The 18,006-nt window shown below is 33.1% G+C and overlaps 1 protein-coding gene across 1 annotated transcript in view; it reads left to right on the top strand.

The window, feature by feature from the left end:
• Positions 1-18,006, top strand: part of LOC138332869 (calpain-2 catalytic subunit-like) — a 45,353-nt gene that overhangs the window by 27,331 nt on the left and 16 nt on the right. Inside the window, exons 5-11 of the mRNA XM_069280850.1 lie at positions 1,990-2,158; positions 2,540-2,703; positions 4,412-4,584; positions 5,789-5,902; positions 7,074-7,195; positions 7,526-7,743; positions 13,885-18,006. The exon at positions 13,885-18,006 is cut by the window's right edge and continues 16 nt beyond it. Coding sequence (XP_069136951.1) covers positions 1,990-2,158; positions 2,540-2,703; positions 4,412-4,584; positions 5,789-5,902; positions 7,074-7,195; positions 7,526-7,743; positions 13,885-13,930 — 1,006 coding nt within the window. The 3' untranslated portion in view covers positions 13,931-18,006. The remainder of the gene's footprint in view (positions 1-1,989; positions 2,159-2,539; positions 2,704-4,411; positions 4,585-5,788; positions 5,903-7,073; positions 7,196-7,525; positions 7,744-13,884) is intronic.

Genomic DNA, 18,006 nt, shown 5'->3' with positions numbered 1-18,006 from the left:
CAAAACGACCTAGCACGACAATGCATTTTTGTTCATCTCGGGGGACAGACAAGTCCTGTACGTTATCTACTGTGAATCGGCGAGAGTAGGCCTTACAATGTACGTTTGGGTGTTTCGAAATATCAATGAAACGGAATCCTACAATTGTAGCTTTACAATACTTGTAATAGATATCTCTAATATTTATTGAAGTGTTTGAAACAACAATATAAATATAAGCTAACATTTTGAGAGCGGTAAACGTTTACAGTAGTGGGCCTACCTGTGTTTGTACATGTTCCTCGAAACGACGTCCGATACATTTGAATCTCCAAAATCCGGAAATAATGACATGGAACTATGTAAACATCCGTATTTTCAAGAAATTTCAAACGTGAACTGATTAAGTAGAACTCAAGTGATCACAAAATTGAAGAAACTCTCTGTTTGTCACACCTCCTTGACACAGGCGGTTTGAATCGGACGCCGCGTCACAACTACGTTAAATATCCTGCCACGTTATGAATTGTGTAAGCGTGTGTAATCATACGAAGCAAAAGATTAAAACCAAACTGCTTTGCATCATGGTGTTTTTAACAACAGGTAAATAAAACGATTTATAGTTTCATACCGGGAAAACCCCAGATATATGCTTCATCAGACGGAACTCATTTTATTTGTATGTTCATTGATAAATTGGCGGGAATTTCCGCCACTTCGAGTGGCTGTTCCAAATGCCTGTCGGAACCAAACGATATAATTCAATTTTAGTCTTATAAATGCCACAAACACTATTAAGGGTAAATTTTGAGCTATGAAAATAATAGTTAAGACTGTAAATATAAGGATTAAAGTCTCTTTCTGGTGGTTCTATCGAAGGATAAAGTTGAGTAGGGTATCGATATTTGTTTCATGGACCGCTGCTTCGCGGTCCATTCCAAATATCGATACCCTACTCAACTTTATCCTTCGATAGAACCACCAGAAAGAGACTTTAATCCTTAAATAATGACCCTTATTCTGAATGTTATTGTTTTATACAGCAAAGGTATATGACGAAAGTCCCGATGTAAATGTAAAAACCAAATCGACCTTACAGTATTTAATGTTAGAAATATGCATTGGTGGATAATAAAAAGTACAAGAAAATCAAAATAAATTACTTCATGCTAGAATTTTAATCGGGTACATCATCAAAATATGAGGTTTTTCTATTCGAGAGCAAATGCAAAACGAATGGAAAGTTAGCGAAATACGGTATATCACATTACACTTGCTACAGCTAGATCATCCGGCGTGGACCCGTCGAGCCTGGACTGCAAGGCCAGCGAGTTGTCTAACGTGTGATAGTTGACGGTACTCACCTCCAAAAGGGATTTGACCTTTTGATCTCATATTTGGTTTGCCCTCTGTTGGGTTGAAGTGGTGGAGAAAGATCATACATAATTTACCATTATCTGGGATATTTGTCCTTCAGAGCAATTACTGACACATGTCTGTACCACAAACCGCAATGTTGCCATGGAAATGAGAAATATAACATTATTATAAAGCTTATATTGAATTATGACAGTGCCGCAAAGTGATAACGGTCGGAATAATGTCTGTTATAAGTATGTTTTGTTCCTGTAGGGACATTAAACACTTAATGTGGTCACTACAAGTCACTCACTGGTCAAGCAAATCACCCAGGACCTTATTAGACAAGAACAGGATATTATCGAAAAAATTGACAGCGTAAATTCTTGATCATTTCCAATCGACTATCAGACATTTGATCAAAAATAAGATATCATTAAGCATTCAATTTTACTTTTTGCCACCCTAATCCTTCCCTAGGAATTCCCCTGAATCAACCTTATTTCTCCTTATTTGCAATAATCAATTCTTGGAGAGTACTGTTCTCTTTTGGTTTTTTTCCGTTAATTTTTTCAGTTGTTACTTTTTCATTTATTTGTTTTATAGATGCATTATTTGTTCCTCTGTATCTATATTATTTCGTCTTCACAGATTAAATAAGTCCTACGAGGCGTTGGAGTACGGGTTTGAAGCTGATGCGTTTACCGACTTGACTGGGGGTCTCGCCGAATGGTACAACCCAACCGATTTACGGGAGCAGGACTTCTATCTCATCCGGGCAGCTTATCAATGTGGAGCTGTCATTGGCTGTCTTAGTGTGGTAAGTCATGTTCGCATTGTCCAAATTTCATAGAATACATGACAATTGTTTTCTTTAATATATAGAGCACAGTTGATTCTTTATACCAAATAATGAATTAATTTCAGTGTTTTACTAATGAAATACTCATTTATAGATGACAAATAAAATATAAGAATGAATAAAAAAAGAATAATAACAAAATTCTCATTCAGTTTTGGAAATTACTAGAGCAATGGATGTTCGATCTGATTTGTGTTTCAAGTGCTATAAAGTTAATAACACAAGTCATTCGATCCAAATTAGATACATTCATATCGCAAAAGCAATTATCAACAAGATATACGAACCATTTTGGTGATACAAAATCGACGTAAAATACTACTCTAATCTATTTTTCAGGATAAAGAGGGGCGCACGGAGCGAGAAAAGAAAGGAATGGTGTCAAATCACTCGTATGTGATTACAGGTGTAGAGGAGATCCCTTACTTGGACACAACAGCAAAGCTCATCCGTGTCCGTAACCCATGGGGTGATACAGAATGGAACGGGGCGTGGTCAGATGGGTGAGTAAATAGTATAATATATAGAGTGGTCGTACTTACACGGGTACATTAAGGGAATGTTATAATATATACAGGGTGGGCATGGTCAGACGGATGAGTGAATAAAATTAATTACAAGGTGGGCGTGTTCAGACGGGTGAGTGAATATAATAAATTAAGTGAATATTATAATATATACAGGGTGGGCGTGGTCAGACGGGTGAGTGAATATAATAAATTACAAGATGGGCGTTGTCATACGGGTGAGTGAATATAATTAATTACAAGGTGGGCGTGGTCATACGGGTGAATGAATACAATAAATTAAGTGAATATTATAATATATACAGGGTGGGCGTGGTCAGACGGGTGAGTGAATATAATAAATTACAAGATGGGCGTTGTCATACGGGTGAGTGAATATATTTAATTACAAGGTGGGCGTGGTCATACGGGTGAATGAATACAATAAATTAAGTGAATATTATAATATATACAGGGTGGGCGTGGTCAGACGGGTGAGTGAATATTACAATATATACAGAGTGGGAATGGTGAGGACATTGTTTATTGAATAAGTGGCACATGTTAGACAAAAGCGTAGTTGGATGGTTCAATGACACACGTATTACTTAGTACATATCCAACTAAATCTTAATTTAAATTCCAACTTAAACATTCATCTACATCTGATAAATAATATTAACTTGCTAACAAGGGGAAGTAATAACCTCAGTCATGAGCTAAATTCTGCAATGTGTGCATACATTCAGAAATACATTGAATCAACAGGAAGACTTTAAAGCTATTATTAATTTTAATTTTGAAGTAATTTAATATATTGATAATCAAACTGCATTGACACTATATTTACTTCTACTTTACGCTTTACTGTATCATATATTGGCTCTAAGACAGATGAAAGCATGAGTGTGAAAAACTGATTAATCCCTTTTCTTTATGAATTGAATGTAAAATGAATATATATATACATACATATAATTGTTTACTTCCTCAATGTTGCTCATACTCCGTATATTTGTGACTGGGTAGGCACTTAGTGGTAAAACACTATGGACATTTTAGTGCTGCCCAGTTAGAATGAATATCCGGAGTGAGAGTGACATGGAGAGATTTAGATTAAATTTTGAGTTTTATGTTATAAGTTATAAGCTATAATCATGATCAGAATCCAGTTAAGCTGAAATCAGAATCTTTTGATTAAGCAAATACTTATCAATTAATACCGCTATTGATTGAAGTTTAATATAACAGGAAGATATACATGTTATTCATCGCTATAGGTAATATCTTCTAATTATATATGTAAATAACTATTTATTAGTATTTTCAGTATTACGTATGATTTGTGTTAATCCTAAAAAATGATTTAATGTTATTTTATAGATCTAGTCCAGTGCAAATATGCTTTAAAAGATGTAATATGTTTCTAAATTGTATATAAACATTTTGTAATACATACATGCAATCATGTGGAGAGGGTTTATATAAGCTATCCCTGCTGCCCGATCCAGAAAAACATTTAATAAAAATATTTTGAAATGGAATAAAAACCCGTAGTATTTAGTAATTTGATCTGAGGAAGTGACCTGATTGGAGAGTAGAAATACATGATTGGATCAGACTGGTCAGATGTATGTGAGAGATAAGTGGATAATCAGAATTTATATTTACAGAACCAAATATTTCAGCATTGTCTTTTTAACAGGAGTGATGAGTGGGACCGTGTGATAGACGACATAAAACAGGACCTAGAGCTGACCACACAAGATGACGGCGAGTTCTGGATGAACTTCAGGGACTTCAGACGGGAATACTGTAATATGATAATCTGTAACCTGTCCCCGGACTTTGACCATGATGGCATCAGTGACAAGGCGGGTAAGATCCTAAACCTTTGCTCCCATTCATTATAGACAATAATAACAACAACTTGTGTCTGAAATAATTCTAAGTGGATTATTATGATGTCATACATGAAGGATGTTTTCGAGGCAAATTTTAAAAGCGCCACAGTCATTGACCAAACCTTACTATTGAGAAAGCACCCCAAGTCAGTTTGTTTAAGTGTAAATCAAAGCACTGATTGTAATGCCTAATTAAAAAAGTTATTCAATCATAAACATCATTTTCAATATCTTTTTGGTTAATGAAATCATAGACAAAAAACGGACGAACAATCTTTTTCTTAGATGCGAAAAGAATGTCCTGACGCTTTTTGCCTATGACTTCATAAACTCAAAACATATTAAGAATGATGCTTTAAAATGATACCTGGTCAAAAGATAAATTTGTCTATTTATGAGGTTGATGTTATTATTAGCAATGACAATATCTTACTGTTGTCAACATGATTGAAATAAAAAATGACATTTCTCGGAGTATCAATAAATACAAACCAATCTTAATACATCTTTGGACCATCTACCTGGTTACCATGGTGACGATTGACGTCATCAGTAACGGTCCCCAAACGACCGACACATTCTTTATTTCCCTTATATGAACTGAACACGGCACGTTCGATACTTCTTTGTAAGACCGGTGAGTTCAGTATAGATTACTGTAACTTAGAAAATTAATCATATCTGCCAACAGTAGAAGTAGTGTGAAGAATCTGTGACATTACGTGAGTGACGAACTGTTTTCTATTACATTTTTGCTGAACTATGAACTATAACAATCAGTAAAACAACCGGTAGTGATTGTTTGATTGTACAGCGATAGCGGTAGATCTGACACAGAGACCAATCCAGTTATTTACTTCACAATCAAGAGAAACAATAAATCAATCTAAATGTAGAATAAATATCGACCTATCGTGATCCTTGATTACTTCAGTACTAAAAGAAAGTTCCAATATTACCTGATATACATGATATTCTTTTGTATGTCGAGATCGAATTTGTGGTGAAGGAGTGAGGATTTATTTGAAATATTTACAATTGTCTGTCAAACCAGCAGACTCCATACAAAGGAGGTGACCAAATATTGGAGGTCACTTATTCTCGACAGCCGTCACATCTACGTCAAAAATAATATATTTGTAGAGTCAATTGACACTGTTTTGATGATGATTTTTCAGAGTACCAGGTGAGCATCAGAGGAGGCTGGAGATCCAATCTGAACGCTGGTGGCTGGTTAGAGTGCGAGACATTTCATTCTAACCCACAGTATATAATAAACCTCCATCCAGATGGTGAGTACACCAAAATGACAAGACGACATGATGACATGCTATGTGAAAAAGGAAAAACACCCATTAGCATTACATGAGTTTGATGTATAAATCTGGTTTTTTTTCTTCTGTCTCCTATAGTATTTCACCTAATATCCTAACTCCTTACTAATTTGGAACAAAAGCTTATTAAGATTTTTTTTCTGTATATCAAGTGGAATTTAAAAAAATAAACAGTCTACAAACTTAGACAAAAATGTGAAATACTTATGATCTGTGTATGATGTTACATAAAACAAGTAAAGATGTTTTAAGGAATCAATCATTAGCAGTTATTTTTTATTATTTTGTCTGTTTCCTATTGTATTCCACCTAATATCCTAACTCCGTACTAATTTAGATCAAAGGCTTATTAAAACGTCCTGTTTATATTATGGTTCCACATACAATAACAGCTACACGTGTAATAGGAGTGGACAGCAAGGTCACGCACTCATTGTTTCTGATGATGTCTGCACGAGCTATATTTGTTTGTAGTAATCGATCTCCTTTATTACTGATGTAAAACATTTACCACCAAAACATTCACAGGAAAAAAACCTACTGTAGATATCACGTCAATATGTTGTTTAGTAATTAGACCGTACATCAAGGATATTTTAGCGTAAATTAGGTTTTGTGAGTGTATCTAGTTGTATTACAAGTTTTATTTCTGTTTATTAAATGGAATTAAAAAACAATACAGTCTACAAACTAAGACAAAAAATGTGAAATACTAATGATATGTATAGTGCTATATAAAACAAGTACAGATGTTTCATAGAATCAATCATTAACAATTGTCGGATGTACTGGTGTAATTCCGCGTCTTTCATTTTTTTTATTTTATGAATGTTTGAATGTTTCTTTTTATTATTACTATCTATTTTATTTCCACATCACTTTCATATTTTGTTTATTGCATTATAGAAATAAACTGTAAAAATCCTATGTTTATTCTATGCCATGTATCCAAATCAACTAACGTCCTGACTATGGATTGCTGAACATTAAATCTAGTCTATACCTATCAATCGCTCGTTTACATTTATCTTTGATTGCATAAAGAATCCTACAACAATTCAATAGACATGGCTATGAAGTGTCTATTTTTGTGAATATGTTATTTACTGAAACCTTTGTGACGTTACAGTGAGTGTCCAGCGGAGGTTTAATGGTCGTCTTCCACTGGTGGTGTCCCTACTACAAGTATACCGCCGCCAGGATAAACTACAAGGGATAGGGCTCTATGCAATAGGATTCGAAGTTTTCCAGGTAGGTCATTCAAACTTTTCCAGGTAGGTCATTCAAACTTTTCCAGGTAGGTCATTCAAACTTTTCCAGGTAGGTCATTCAAACTTTTCCAGGTAGGTCATTCAAACTTTTCCAGGTAGGTCATTCAAACTGAGATACGGTTTAGATAAATATGTTAAGTCGCATATGTCTAACCCATTTGCTGATAATTTGCTTAACACGTATGATAACGACAATATACTTGATTTATTAATTTATTATCATCTTTGTGGTTTAATTATGTTGGTCCAGTTGGTAATGACATAAAGATACAGTTAAATGTATTTAATCTATTCTGAATTTGTCTTGCAGTTGTTTAACCGGCCGACTGGAGTACTGAACAAGATGTTTTTTGACAGAACTGATCCACTTATGCCTGAAAACGAAGAAACTTATGCGGAGTATCGCGAGACTTCCGGCCGATTCTTTCTAGATCCCGGTCAGTACCTTCTCGTCCCGACGTCACAGCTACCGAACCAGGATCGAGGCTACCTCCTGCGTCTCTTCACTGTCAGCAAAATGCAATGCTCGTAAGTATTTTTATACACGTTTGGGTTTTAGAAAAAAGGTGAAAATGTAAATAACAATGTCAGGCAATAGATGTTGCTACAGAATTGTACCTACAGAATTATACCTACAGAATTATACCTACAGAATTGTACCTACAAAATTGTACCTGCAGAATTGTACCTACAGAATTGTACAGAATTATACCTACAGAATTGTACCTAAAGACTACAGAATTGTACCTACAAAATTGTACCTACAGAATTGTGCCTACAAAATTTTGTACCTACAGAATTGTACCTACAGAATTGTACTTACAGAATTCCTACAGAATTATACCTACAGAATTGTACCTACAAAATTGTACCTACAGAATTGTACCTACAGAATTTTGTACCTACAGAATTGTACTGCAACACGGTCAAATATTCAAACAACCTTGCTGAAGTTATTTCACTCTTGCACTTTAAGAAAAATGGCGAAAAGCATCATTTAAACGTCGAATAAACCAGAAAATAAAACGAAATTGCTTGGAGGTTTCATATTACTGTTACCAATTATATTAAAACCTTGCTCTGAATTGATCAGACTGTAGGCTGTAGACCTCTAGCGAAGCAACACACATACTTATTACAGAATTACAGAACATTTGGGTGGGAGGACAGATAAAAGTGTATTAGACCACTCTGTATAACCAAGCCATCCCTGAAGGCATCATTCCCCTCATTGTATGACTGGGACAGGTTCTTTGAGATTTCGGTGATAGATTAATGGTCTATCTCTCTAGGTTTGTATCATTACGTCCACTGGTTGTCATAGCTATCAGAAGCCGTTAGTAATCCCCTGGTCATTTCCCACAAGCTGTAGAAATTAATTAATTAATTTTTGGGGTCGTGAAATATATTATGTATGATGAACAATAATTTAAACACTCGTGACTAGTGTAATATGTTGTATTTAATCTATGATCTTCTGATTTCTATGGCATTAAGTGGACGTAGTATGTTAATATCAGCTAAAGTGAAGACGTTGACCTATATAAGAGCAAATCAAACTATTTTGTTATATTCATTTCATGATTTCACCAACATATCTGTTGTTATCCATGTTCTTACATGTACACGGAACATTGATGTATATAATGAGCATGTTATCACTTCACATCTGATACATTAACCTATTGTAGTGTTTCTATTTTCTGTTTATTTCTTTTAGCCTCGATATCGATGTGATTTTTATGTTGTGTTTTATTTTCTGTTATTTCTTTTAGCCTCGATATCGATGTGATTTTTATGCTGTGTTTTATTTTCTGTTATTTCTTTTAGCCTCGATATCGATGTGATTTTTATGTTGTGTTTCTATTTTCTGTTATTTCTTTTAGCCGAGATATCGATGTGATTTTTATGTTGTGTTTTATTTTCTGTTATTTCTATTAGCCTAGATATTTATGTGATTTTTATGTTGTGTTTCTATTTTCTGTTAATTTTTTAGCCGAGATATCGATGTGATTTTTATGTTGTGTTTTATTTTCTGTTATTTCTATTAGCCTAGATATCTATGTGATTTTTATGTTGTGTTTTATTTTCTGTTATTTCTTTTAGCCTCGATATCGATGTGATTTTTATGTTGTGTTTTATTTTCTGTTATTTCTGTTAGCCTCGGTATCGATGTGATTTTTATATTGTGTTTTATTTTTTGTTATTTCTTTTAGCCTAGATATCGATGTGATTTTTATGTTGTGTTTTATTTTCTGTTATTTCTATTAGCCTAGATATCGATGTGATTTTTATGTTGTATTTTATTTTTTGTTATTTCTCTTAGCCTCGATATCGATGTGATTTTTATGTTGTGTTTTAATGACAATAAACTGACATAAACATATTCATTTGTCACGTGATCATCACGGCGTTTAATCACGGTCACGCTGTACTGCTGACAACACGATTTTTTAAGCTTTTGGTCTATAGTATCCTTACCGTCTAGCATTTTACTGTAACAGTAAGATCGAATACGAATCTTTAACTACTGGTATTTTACTGTAACAGTAAGATCGAATACGAATCTTTAACTACTGGTATTTTACTGTAACAGTAAGATCGAATACGAATCTTTAACTACTGGTATTTTACTGTAACAGTAAGATCGAATACGAATCGTTAATTAACTACTGGTATTTTACTGTAACAGTAAGATCGAATACGAATCTTTAACTACTGGTATTTTATTGTAACAGTAAGATCGAATACGAATCTTTAACTACTGGTATTTTACTGTAACAGTAAGATCGAATACGAATCTTTAACTACTGGTATTTTACTGTAACAGTAAGATCGAATACGAATCTTTAATTATTGGGATTTTAGTGTAACAGTAAGATCGAATACGAATCTTTAATTATTGGGATTTTTAGTGTAACAGTAAGATCGAATAACGAATCTTTAACTTTGGGATTTTAGTGTAACAGTAAGATCGAAACGAATATTTAACTACTGGTATTTTAGTGTAACAGTAAGATCGAATACGAATCTTTAACTACTGGTATTTTACTGTAACAGTAAGATCGAATACGAATCTTTAACTACTGGTATTTTACTGTAACAGTAAGATCGAATACGAATCTTTAACACTACTGGTATTTTACTGTAACAGTAAGATCGAATACGAATCTTTAACTACTGGTATTTTACTGTAACAGTAAGATCGAATACGAATCTTTAACTACTGGTATTTTACTGTAACAGTAAGATCGAATACGAATCTTTAACTATTGGGATTTTAGTGTAACAGTAAGATCGAAAACGAATATTTAACTACTGGTATTTTTACTATAAAAAAAAAGACTGAATGTAAATCTTTCATTACGGGTGTATATTGCTGTACGATTGAACACGAGTCTGTCACTATGGTTAGTTCACTCATATTAAGGCACGGCTCTATATCGACTATTAAACAAAATACCAAAGTTGAGATCGATTTTATACCCGCTTACGATAACGCTTGATATACGACTCCATCCTTTTTCACGTTACATTTAAAATGTACAATCTTGTTTTCACCTGCCAGGTATCCGGGCGCGTGCTACAGAAACAGTCACGTGATCGATAAACATGTTAATTATGACGCACGATAAGTTGGTTTCAGTGGGGAAATTATAAACAATTACTTTAGTCAATGTTGTTTGATAAGATGGTTTGAGTGAGAAAAATTACAAACCGTTAGTCAATGTTGTCTGATAAGATGGTTTGAGTGGGAAAAATTACAAACCGTTACTCAATGTTGTTTGATAAGATGGTTTGAGTTGGAAAAATTACAAACCGTTACTCAATGTTGTTTGATAAGATGGTTTGAGTGGGAAAAGGTACAAACCATTACTTTAATCAATGTTGTTTGAAATTATGGTTTGAGTGGGGGGAAAAGTTACAAACGATTACTTTAATCAATGTTGTTTAATAAGATGGTTTCAGTTGTGAAATTTACAAACCATTACTTTAGTAATTGTTGTTTATACAAACCATTACTTAAGTAATTGTTGTATATACAAACCATTACTTTAGTAATTGTTGTTTATACAAACCATTACTTTAGTAATTGTTGTTTGGTCAATTAGTTGCATAATGACTTTTTAACATTGAAGTTTGTCTTAAAATATAAGCGATTAGATAACACTTAACGCAACACATTTTACGGGAAAAAGGCTTGAAATTATTGAGACTGATAAGCGCTCTTTAGCGCTGAAATATTTGCTTTATTCGTAAACATTTGTCATGAAATATTAAAAAAAAAAAAGTTGAATATCTATAAAACTGAATGCTGTAAATTGTTTGCACTGTGATAATCAGTGTGGAGATAACATTAATACCACATGTACTTTCTTAATGAACATTAATGACATTTGTGTCATAAATATAAGCAAAAAGACATGAATAGAAACACTTTAATACTATTCACGATTATGGATGTGATTTCTGAAGGTAGTTGAAATGATATACTTTAGATGTACCCTGATCGTTAATACGATGACGTCAATTTGTAGTTTGAACCATTTTTGTGACAACCGTCATGCTATATCGGAATGGGTGATTACTCCGTGTTTTAACTTCATTCCCTTTTTATTGTTATGTCAGTACTTTATTACTTCCAAGTGTTTGGATACTAAACCCAAGAGAAAATGTCGAACGGATGATATCAGTTGGTATCATTTTGTGATTTTAGCGTTGTTTACCGGCGGATGTTTGATAATTACAGGAATTGATTTAGTCGTGTGACTCGTATAAAACCTGGCCTTGGTAAACACTGGCCGGGGTGTAGTAATTTCAATGTGCTAATAGCTGTTGATTTAGTGATTACATGGACAACACAGGTACAGACGATGTCGATGTTTAATTTATTTTGGTCATAATTCTGACATGTATTTTATTATTTTGCTGTGAGAAACTAACAAATGTCAATAAGCACTTTATGTGCATATAGCTGCCAAAGAATCGATTGAAGAAACACGCCGAAAGCTTGATCCGGGTACCTAAGAGGTAAATTTCCGGAACAGGTTGTTGCTATTTGTTTGTCCATAATATTCAATTTTAGAATCAGTTAACTGGTGCTGACACAACCAAATTTCAATAAACCACACACTTTGTAACAATAATGATCCAGCTATATCACGGATACCTACAGTCTCGAGTAAAACACCAAATAACAACTTGGTAATCTGTGTAAATATGGCGATGTGTAGCCTAATACATCTAATTCAACCTTAACCATTGAAATTAAAAAATTCAAGGGACTTTGTCTCCCTCAAAATCTTTTACGGCGTTATATTTGCTAATTAAAGGCGATTTTGCGTTTAGTGACGTCATGTTTTACGTTAAGAGTTCAAATTATTGTATTGATCAAATGGAAATGCTTGTCTTAAGATTGAATTAATATATACTTAGTAGAACATGTAGCTGAGCATGTTTTCAGTTGTAGGTATTTAATATAGGCGTTTACATCTTCATATTCTGTATAAGTCCTTCAAGGATGACGTCAGTTGAAAGCAATATTTTAGCACTATTTACGAAATCATAGTTTTTAAATATAAATATATAACTGTTTCACTATTAAAAAATATCTGCCGTAAATCTGAAACCCGTTTGCTCCTCAGCGAAATGTTAAACCTACGCTAAATGCTGTTATAAAAGCAGCTATATTGTACTTAAATATATCGAGTGAACGAGATCGATATATCATTAACTAAATGCTTTTCCTTCAATGCATAAATGGAAATCACACCGATAATGTTCGTTGTTTGAACAAATTCTATAAAATATCTAATAAAAGTAAAACTTTATGGATTTCTCAATTGTAAATTACAAATTTCTGCCGGTAGCACCATTACGTAACGTCGAGGAACACTCAACATAATCGGACTGATGTATGTCGGACCGTTTTAATTTATTGCGGTAATCCAAGCCTCGATTATATCTAGGTTATGGAACTAGCTAGCGTAAGAATCAGCATGCCAGTACCTTCTACAGCGGGACTAAATTATACAGGGCTCATATATTGATCAGTCGCTTACTTTGGTTCGACCTCCCGCTGAGAGCGAAATACGCTACAATGTAGAACATCTATAAATCATCTATAATGTATGTTTTACCGTGTAGTCGTCCTAATGTTAAACGCCAGTATCCAACAACCTAACTCCTGCTAAACCATTCACTTTCTACCCAGCAACTTAACTTCTACTAAACCTTACACTTTCTACAGTACTCAATTGCCTAACGTTGTACGTTTTAAAGAATTTGCATTACGTCACGACATCAAGGTCCTTAATGTCTTGACGCAGTGTCATCAGTAAGAAAACTATATGTAATACAATCAATTATGATGACAAAATGACGGCAACAATTTCACATGAATCTTTTCCGACACATTAATATTATACCTACAATAGTGTACAGAGTAAATCTACACACATCATGTTTGTACATCTAGTATTAGAATACCTGGCCCAATGGGGGTGTGGATTAGTCAATAGTCTATTTGGTATTCAGCAATGGGCTATATATATAATGGTAATGTTTCTATTTTTTGCTTTTAGACTTCTAAGGAATATCATGGAGGGAACTGAGCAATGGGCCATATATATAATATAATGATAATGTTTCTTATTTTTTTGCTTTCAGACCTCTAGGGAATATCATTGAGGGAACAGAACAATGGGACTTATAGCACCGACGGACTGACTCATGCTCATATCATTGTCATTATACTCTGCAGCATCTATTAACTGGGACTTATTTTCCAATTTTACCATCATATTAACATCAAAAGAGTGTAAAGTTGGACTTCCTCCATATGTTGTGAGCCTGAACTTCTACAGCAAGACAGACAACACGATATCATACTGCTCATATCAAAGGTATATCATGATGCTCACAGAGTTTCATTTTGTGAGGGATTAGAGGCGATATGTTCTTGAATTGCGAAGTCTCAAAGACCCATTTAAACTCAATCATCAATCAGGGCTCCTAAAAAGCATGACATGTACTGAGAAAGTGTCGGGAATCAGAAGCAGAAGCAGCTATAATAAGTGTAAATGGGTTTGGATATACATTGGTCCAGAACTTAATAGATAAAGTCTACAGACGTGAACACTGACAGGTGCCAAGACCACATTACCGTAAACCTGTGGATATGGAGTGACAGGTATACTGAACACTCCGTTAAATCGGATTGTGGACTATTCTGTTGTACTTCTGTTCTCAATAAATTGGCGTGGGAGATTACCTTTCTCAGGTGAAACCTCTTTATCCCGCTCAGAGAGAAGATACTCATCACATTCCATAGACAGTTATGTGACTTAGGATAGATTCCTATCGGCTTCTTGATGGATCACAGAGAAAACGTGCACCGGTATAAGTGAAATGCATTTGCCTTTATATAGTAACTAGATAATTCCTGATTGAAGTATTTAGTAGAAAGCTTGAATTATATTTCAGATAAGTATATGTCTTTTTTTCTATGCATGTCACGTCAAAGAAAAGCACAGTAGATTCGCAGACAGGGAATGATGGGGTTGGGTTACAATCGTCGATTACTTTCATAGTTTTCTAGAATTTTTTTATGTAATTTTTGACCGCAAATTGTTAAGTCTTTAGGTCCTATCATTGAATGCATTCATTAACGTTAAATTTTAAAACCATTCCAACGGCGTCCCGAAAATGTATCTTCGAAATGACATGATTTTTTTTTTCAATAGGATTTATAACATTTACAATATAATTATAAATGGACCAATCACAGTCCAGACCTATATCTAGTCTATACTCTCTGGAACATATGTATAGTTTGACATTTAACTTGTCGCGATGAATAAGAATTTGATCTTGCCAAACAAAACGCCAATGAAAAAGAAATGATAACGTATGAAACATTATAGATATTCGTTTTTTTGTCATTTGTATTAGATATATTGTAAGGTATAAAGCAGGAAGATATACTAATTACAATGTAGCTGCTAAAGAATAAACCAATAAGCATACAAATCTCAGGAGAAATTCTTAAGAAGATGAGAGCAATTTTTTTCTCAAGAAGAGAAGGCGATACATATAATCATTATTTGTTGATATCTTTTTATAGATAAAATGATTGTATTACAACTGGTATTAAAATATAAACAAATTATTGTAATATATATTAATGAAACACTGATTTCTACTATTTGATAAATTATATCTTTATTTTTGTTTTAAAAAATTGGAAATCAAAGAGAAAGAGGATGAAAAATCTTGATTAGACGCTGTCATTCCGGAAGATATTAATTATGATTCGTAAGATTCATGACAATTAAATTGTTGGAAATAATCTGACGTATTCTTTGATAGTAATTGCTGTGCTGGTAGCCTGTTTATCACGTGTATACGACTTAGTATATAGATTGTTTTAACATTCCACACATACAAGAGTTTGTATATATAATGCTTGCGTCTTCCATTCATGTACATATATCAAATATATATGTATTTCACATAGTAGTTATTGCTAGTTTAATGTTTCATAACTGTTACGGATAATTTCAGTTCCTTCAATATCCTAACATCTGGATCTTAGGATCTTAAACAAGACTTTTGTTATATTGATTTGTTATTATGTGAAAAATGATGTGAATCACATAAATAAATATTTTACAATATATGTGACTAAAAATGCTCAAACTGTCAAATGTGTTCAGTTATTGATGGCGTCCTATCTATGAAACATATGTCTGAAGAAAAAAAAAACATCGCCGTATTTGTATATCTTCAATTATCACATCAAATATGTTTTTAATAATATTCAAAATTGCTAAACATACAAAATTTGGTAGCTGAAAATCTAATTTTTTTTTTGCAAAATTGGGAATGGATAATTACTAGATAATGATTTCAAAATGGAACCATTTGTGTTACATCTACATGTAATTATTGTAAATAATATTTATGTAAAATTATAATCAAAAGTTCAGGAACGCCAAATCTCAAGCTTTGCTCATGTCTAATGTATGTTTGTACTAAGTCATCATATCTATTGATGTTAGGCCTTATAGCTGCTTGTAAATTATTAGTAGCGTTATTATATGTAATAAGATTAATATTAAAAAACACTATGCACTTTTGTATATAGTTTGATTTCTATGGTCCACTATATGTTATATTCTTTCTAAATCAGCCAATGAATTATGTGTCATACAGCCTAACTGCTTGGTTCAAAGTCAAGAAAAATGGTATAGAACATTTATTATTTCATTTAATTTGGTTTGAAACATGATTTGATTTCCAAAAGCTTTAAGTGAATGTAAAAAAACCCAACAAGTTATTTGATCGGTAAACATTTATTACACGTTAAAAACAAGTTATTCGAGAATTAAACATTTAATTACATGTTTCGCAATAAAACAAATGCCCGAAAACACTATTGCAAGGGAGACTACTCATACAGGACAAAAAACTTTAGTTCTGATTGAACGTCAGGAACACAAGGTTCATATAAAAGAACTTAAATTCTAGGATAATTTCTGCTGTTACCGATGAATTCTGTGTGTGTGGACCAATTAAGATTATCAACATTTTATTTGTATATGCTAAATAAGTGTTGTTTACATAAATGATAACATCTATGTGATGTCACATTGATTATGAGTAAAATATGTCGTGTCAAATACGTTATTAGTATAAAAAGCATGGATTGGCCTTTTCACAGCGTTCATCGCGTGATCATATTTCGTAATAACGTTTACCAATTATATTGAAGGAAATGATATCATTTCGTGTGCATACGATATATTCTGTCTGTGTTGCATTAGGAATATAATTGCGTAATTTGTTTATTTCATAATGAAGAAAGAGGATATTTGAAATAATCTTTGTAAAATGTCTGTAGTACTCTTTTCAACATCAGAAAATTCAATGCCAGAGCCTTGTCATGGATGTGATTTAATCAATAATGCAACATTGTTTGAAGAAGTAGCTAATACAATAATCATGATTTATCATATCACATTGACTTAAAGCCAAAGAATGTTTTCGAGATAGACCGCGTATCCATTAACACAAAGCGTTTAACGGTAAATAAAACATTTTATCCCATTTTACACATAACACTGCTGAATCGTGACATGTTAATATGAGAAAGACAGAAAACGATGAAATACAGATTTAAGGGATTACTGACCTATTTTATCGAACCAAAGTAAACTACTTGATTTTGAAAAACAGTCGTATATGTATTCTGTGTTGATTTCTGATAAGGTAGAATACATTGAAATACATCTAACCTCTGTGTTGATTTCTGATGAGGTACAGAATACATTGAAATATATCTAACTTCTGTGTTCATTTCTGATGAGGTACAGAATACATTGAAATATATCTTACCTCTCTGTTGATTTCTGATGAGGTATAGAATAAATTGAAATATATCTAATCTCTGTGTTGATTTCTGATAAGGTAGAATAAATTGAAATATATCTAACCTCTGTGTTGATTTCTGATGAGGTATAGAATACATTGAAATATATCTAACCTCTGTGTTGATTTCTGATGAGGTAGAATACATTGAAATATATCTAACCTCTGTGTTGATTTCTGATGAGGTACAGAATACATTGAAATATATCTAACCTCTGTGTTGATTTCTGATGAGGTACAGAATACATTGAAATATATCTAACCTCTGTGTTGATTTCTGATGAGGTACAGAATACATTGAAATATATCTAACCTCTGTGTTGATTTCTGATGAGGTACAGAATACATTGAAATATATCT

Source organism: Argopecten irradians, chromosome 10, assembly GCF_041381155.1.
Source record: "Argopecten irradians isolate NY chromosome 10, Ai_NY, whole genome shotgun sequence".
In the NCBI taxonomy this organism is placed as follows: Eukaryota; Metazoa; Mollusca; class Bivalvia; order Pectinida; family Pectinidae; genus Argopecten; species Argopecten irradians.
Note: the sequence above shows the minus strand (reverse complement) of the source record. Positions and strands in the feature narration are given on the sequence as shown.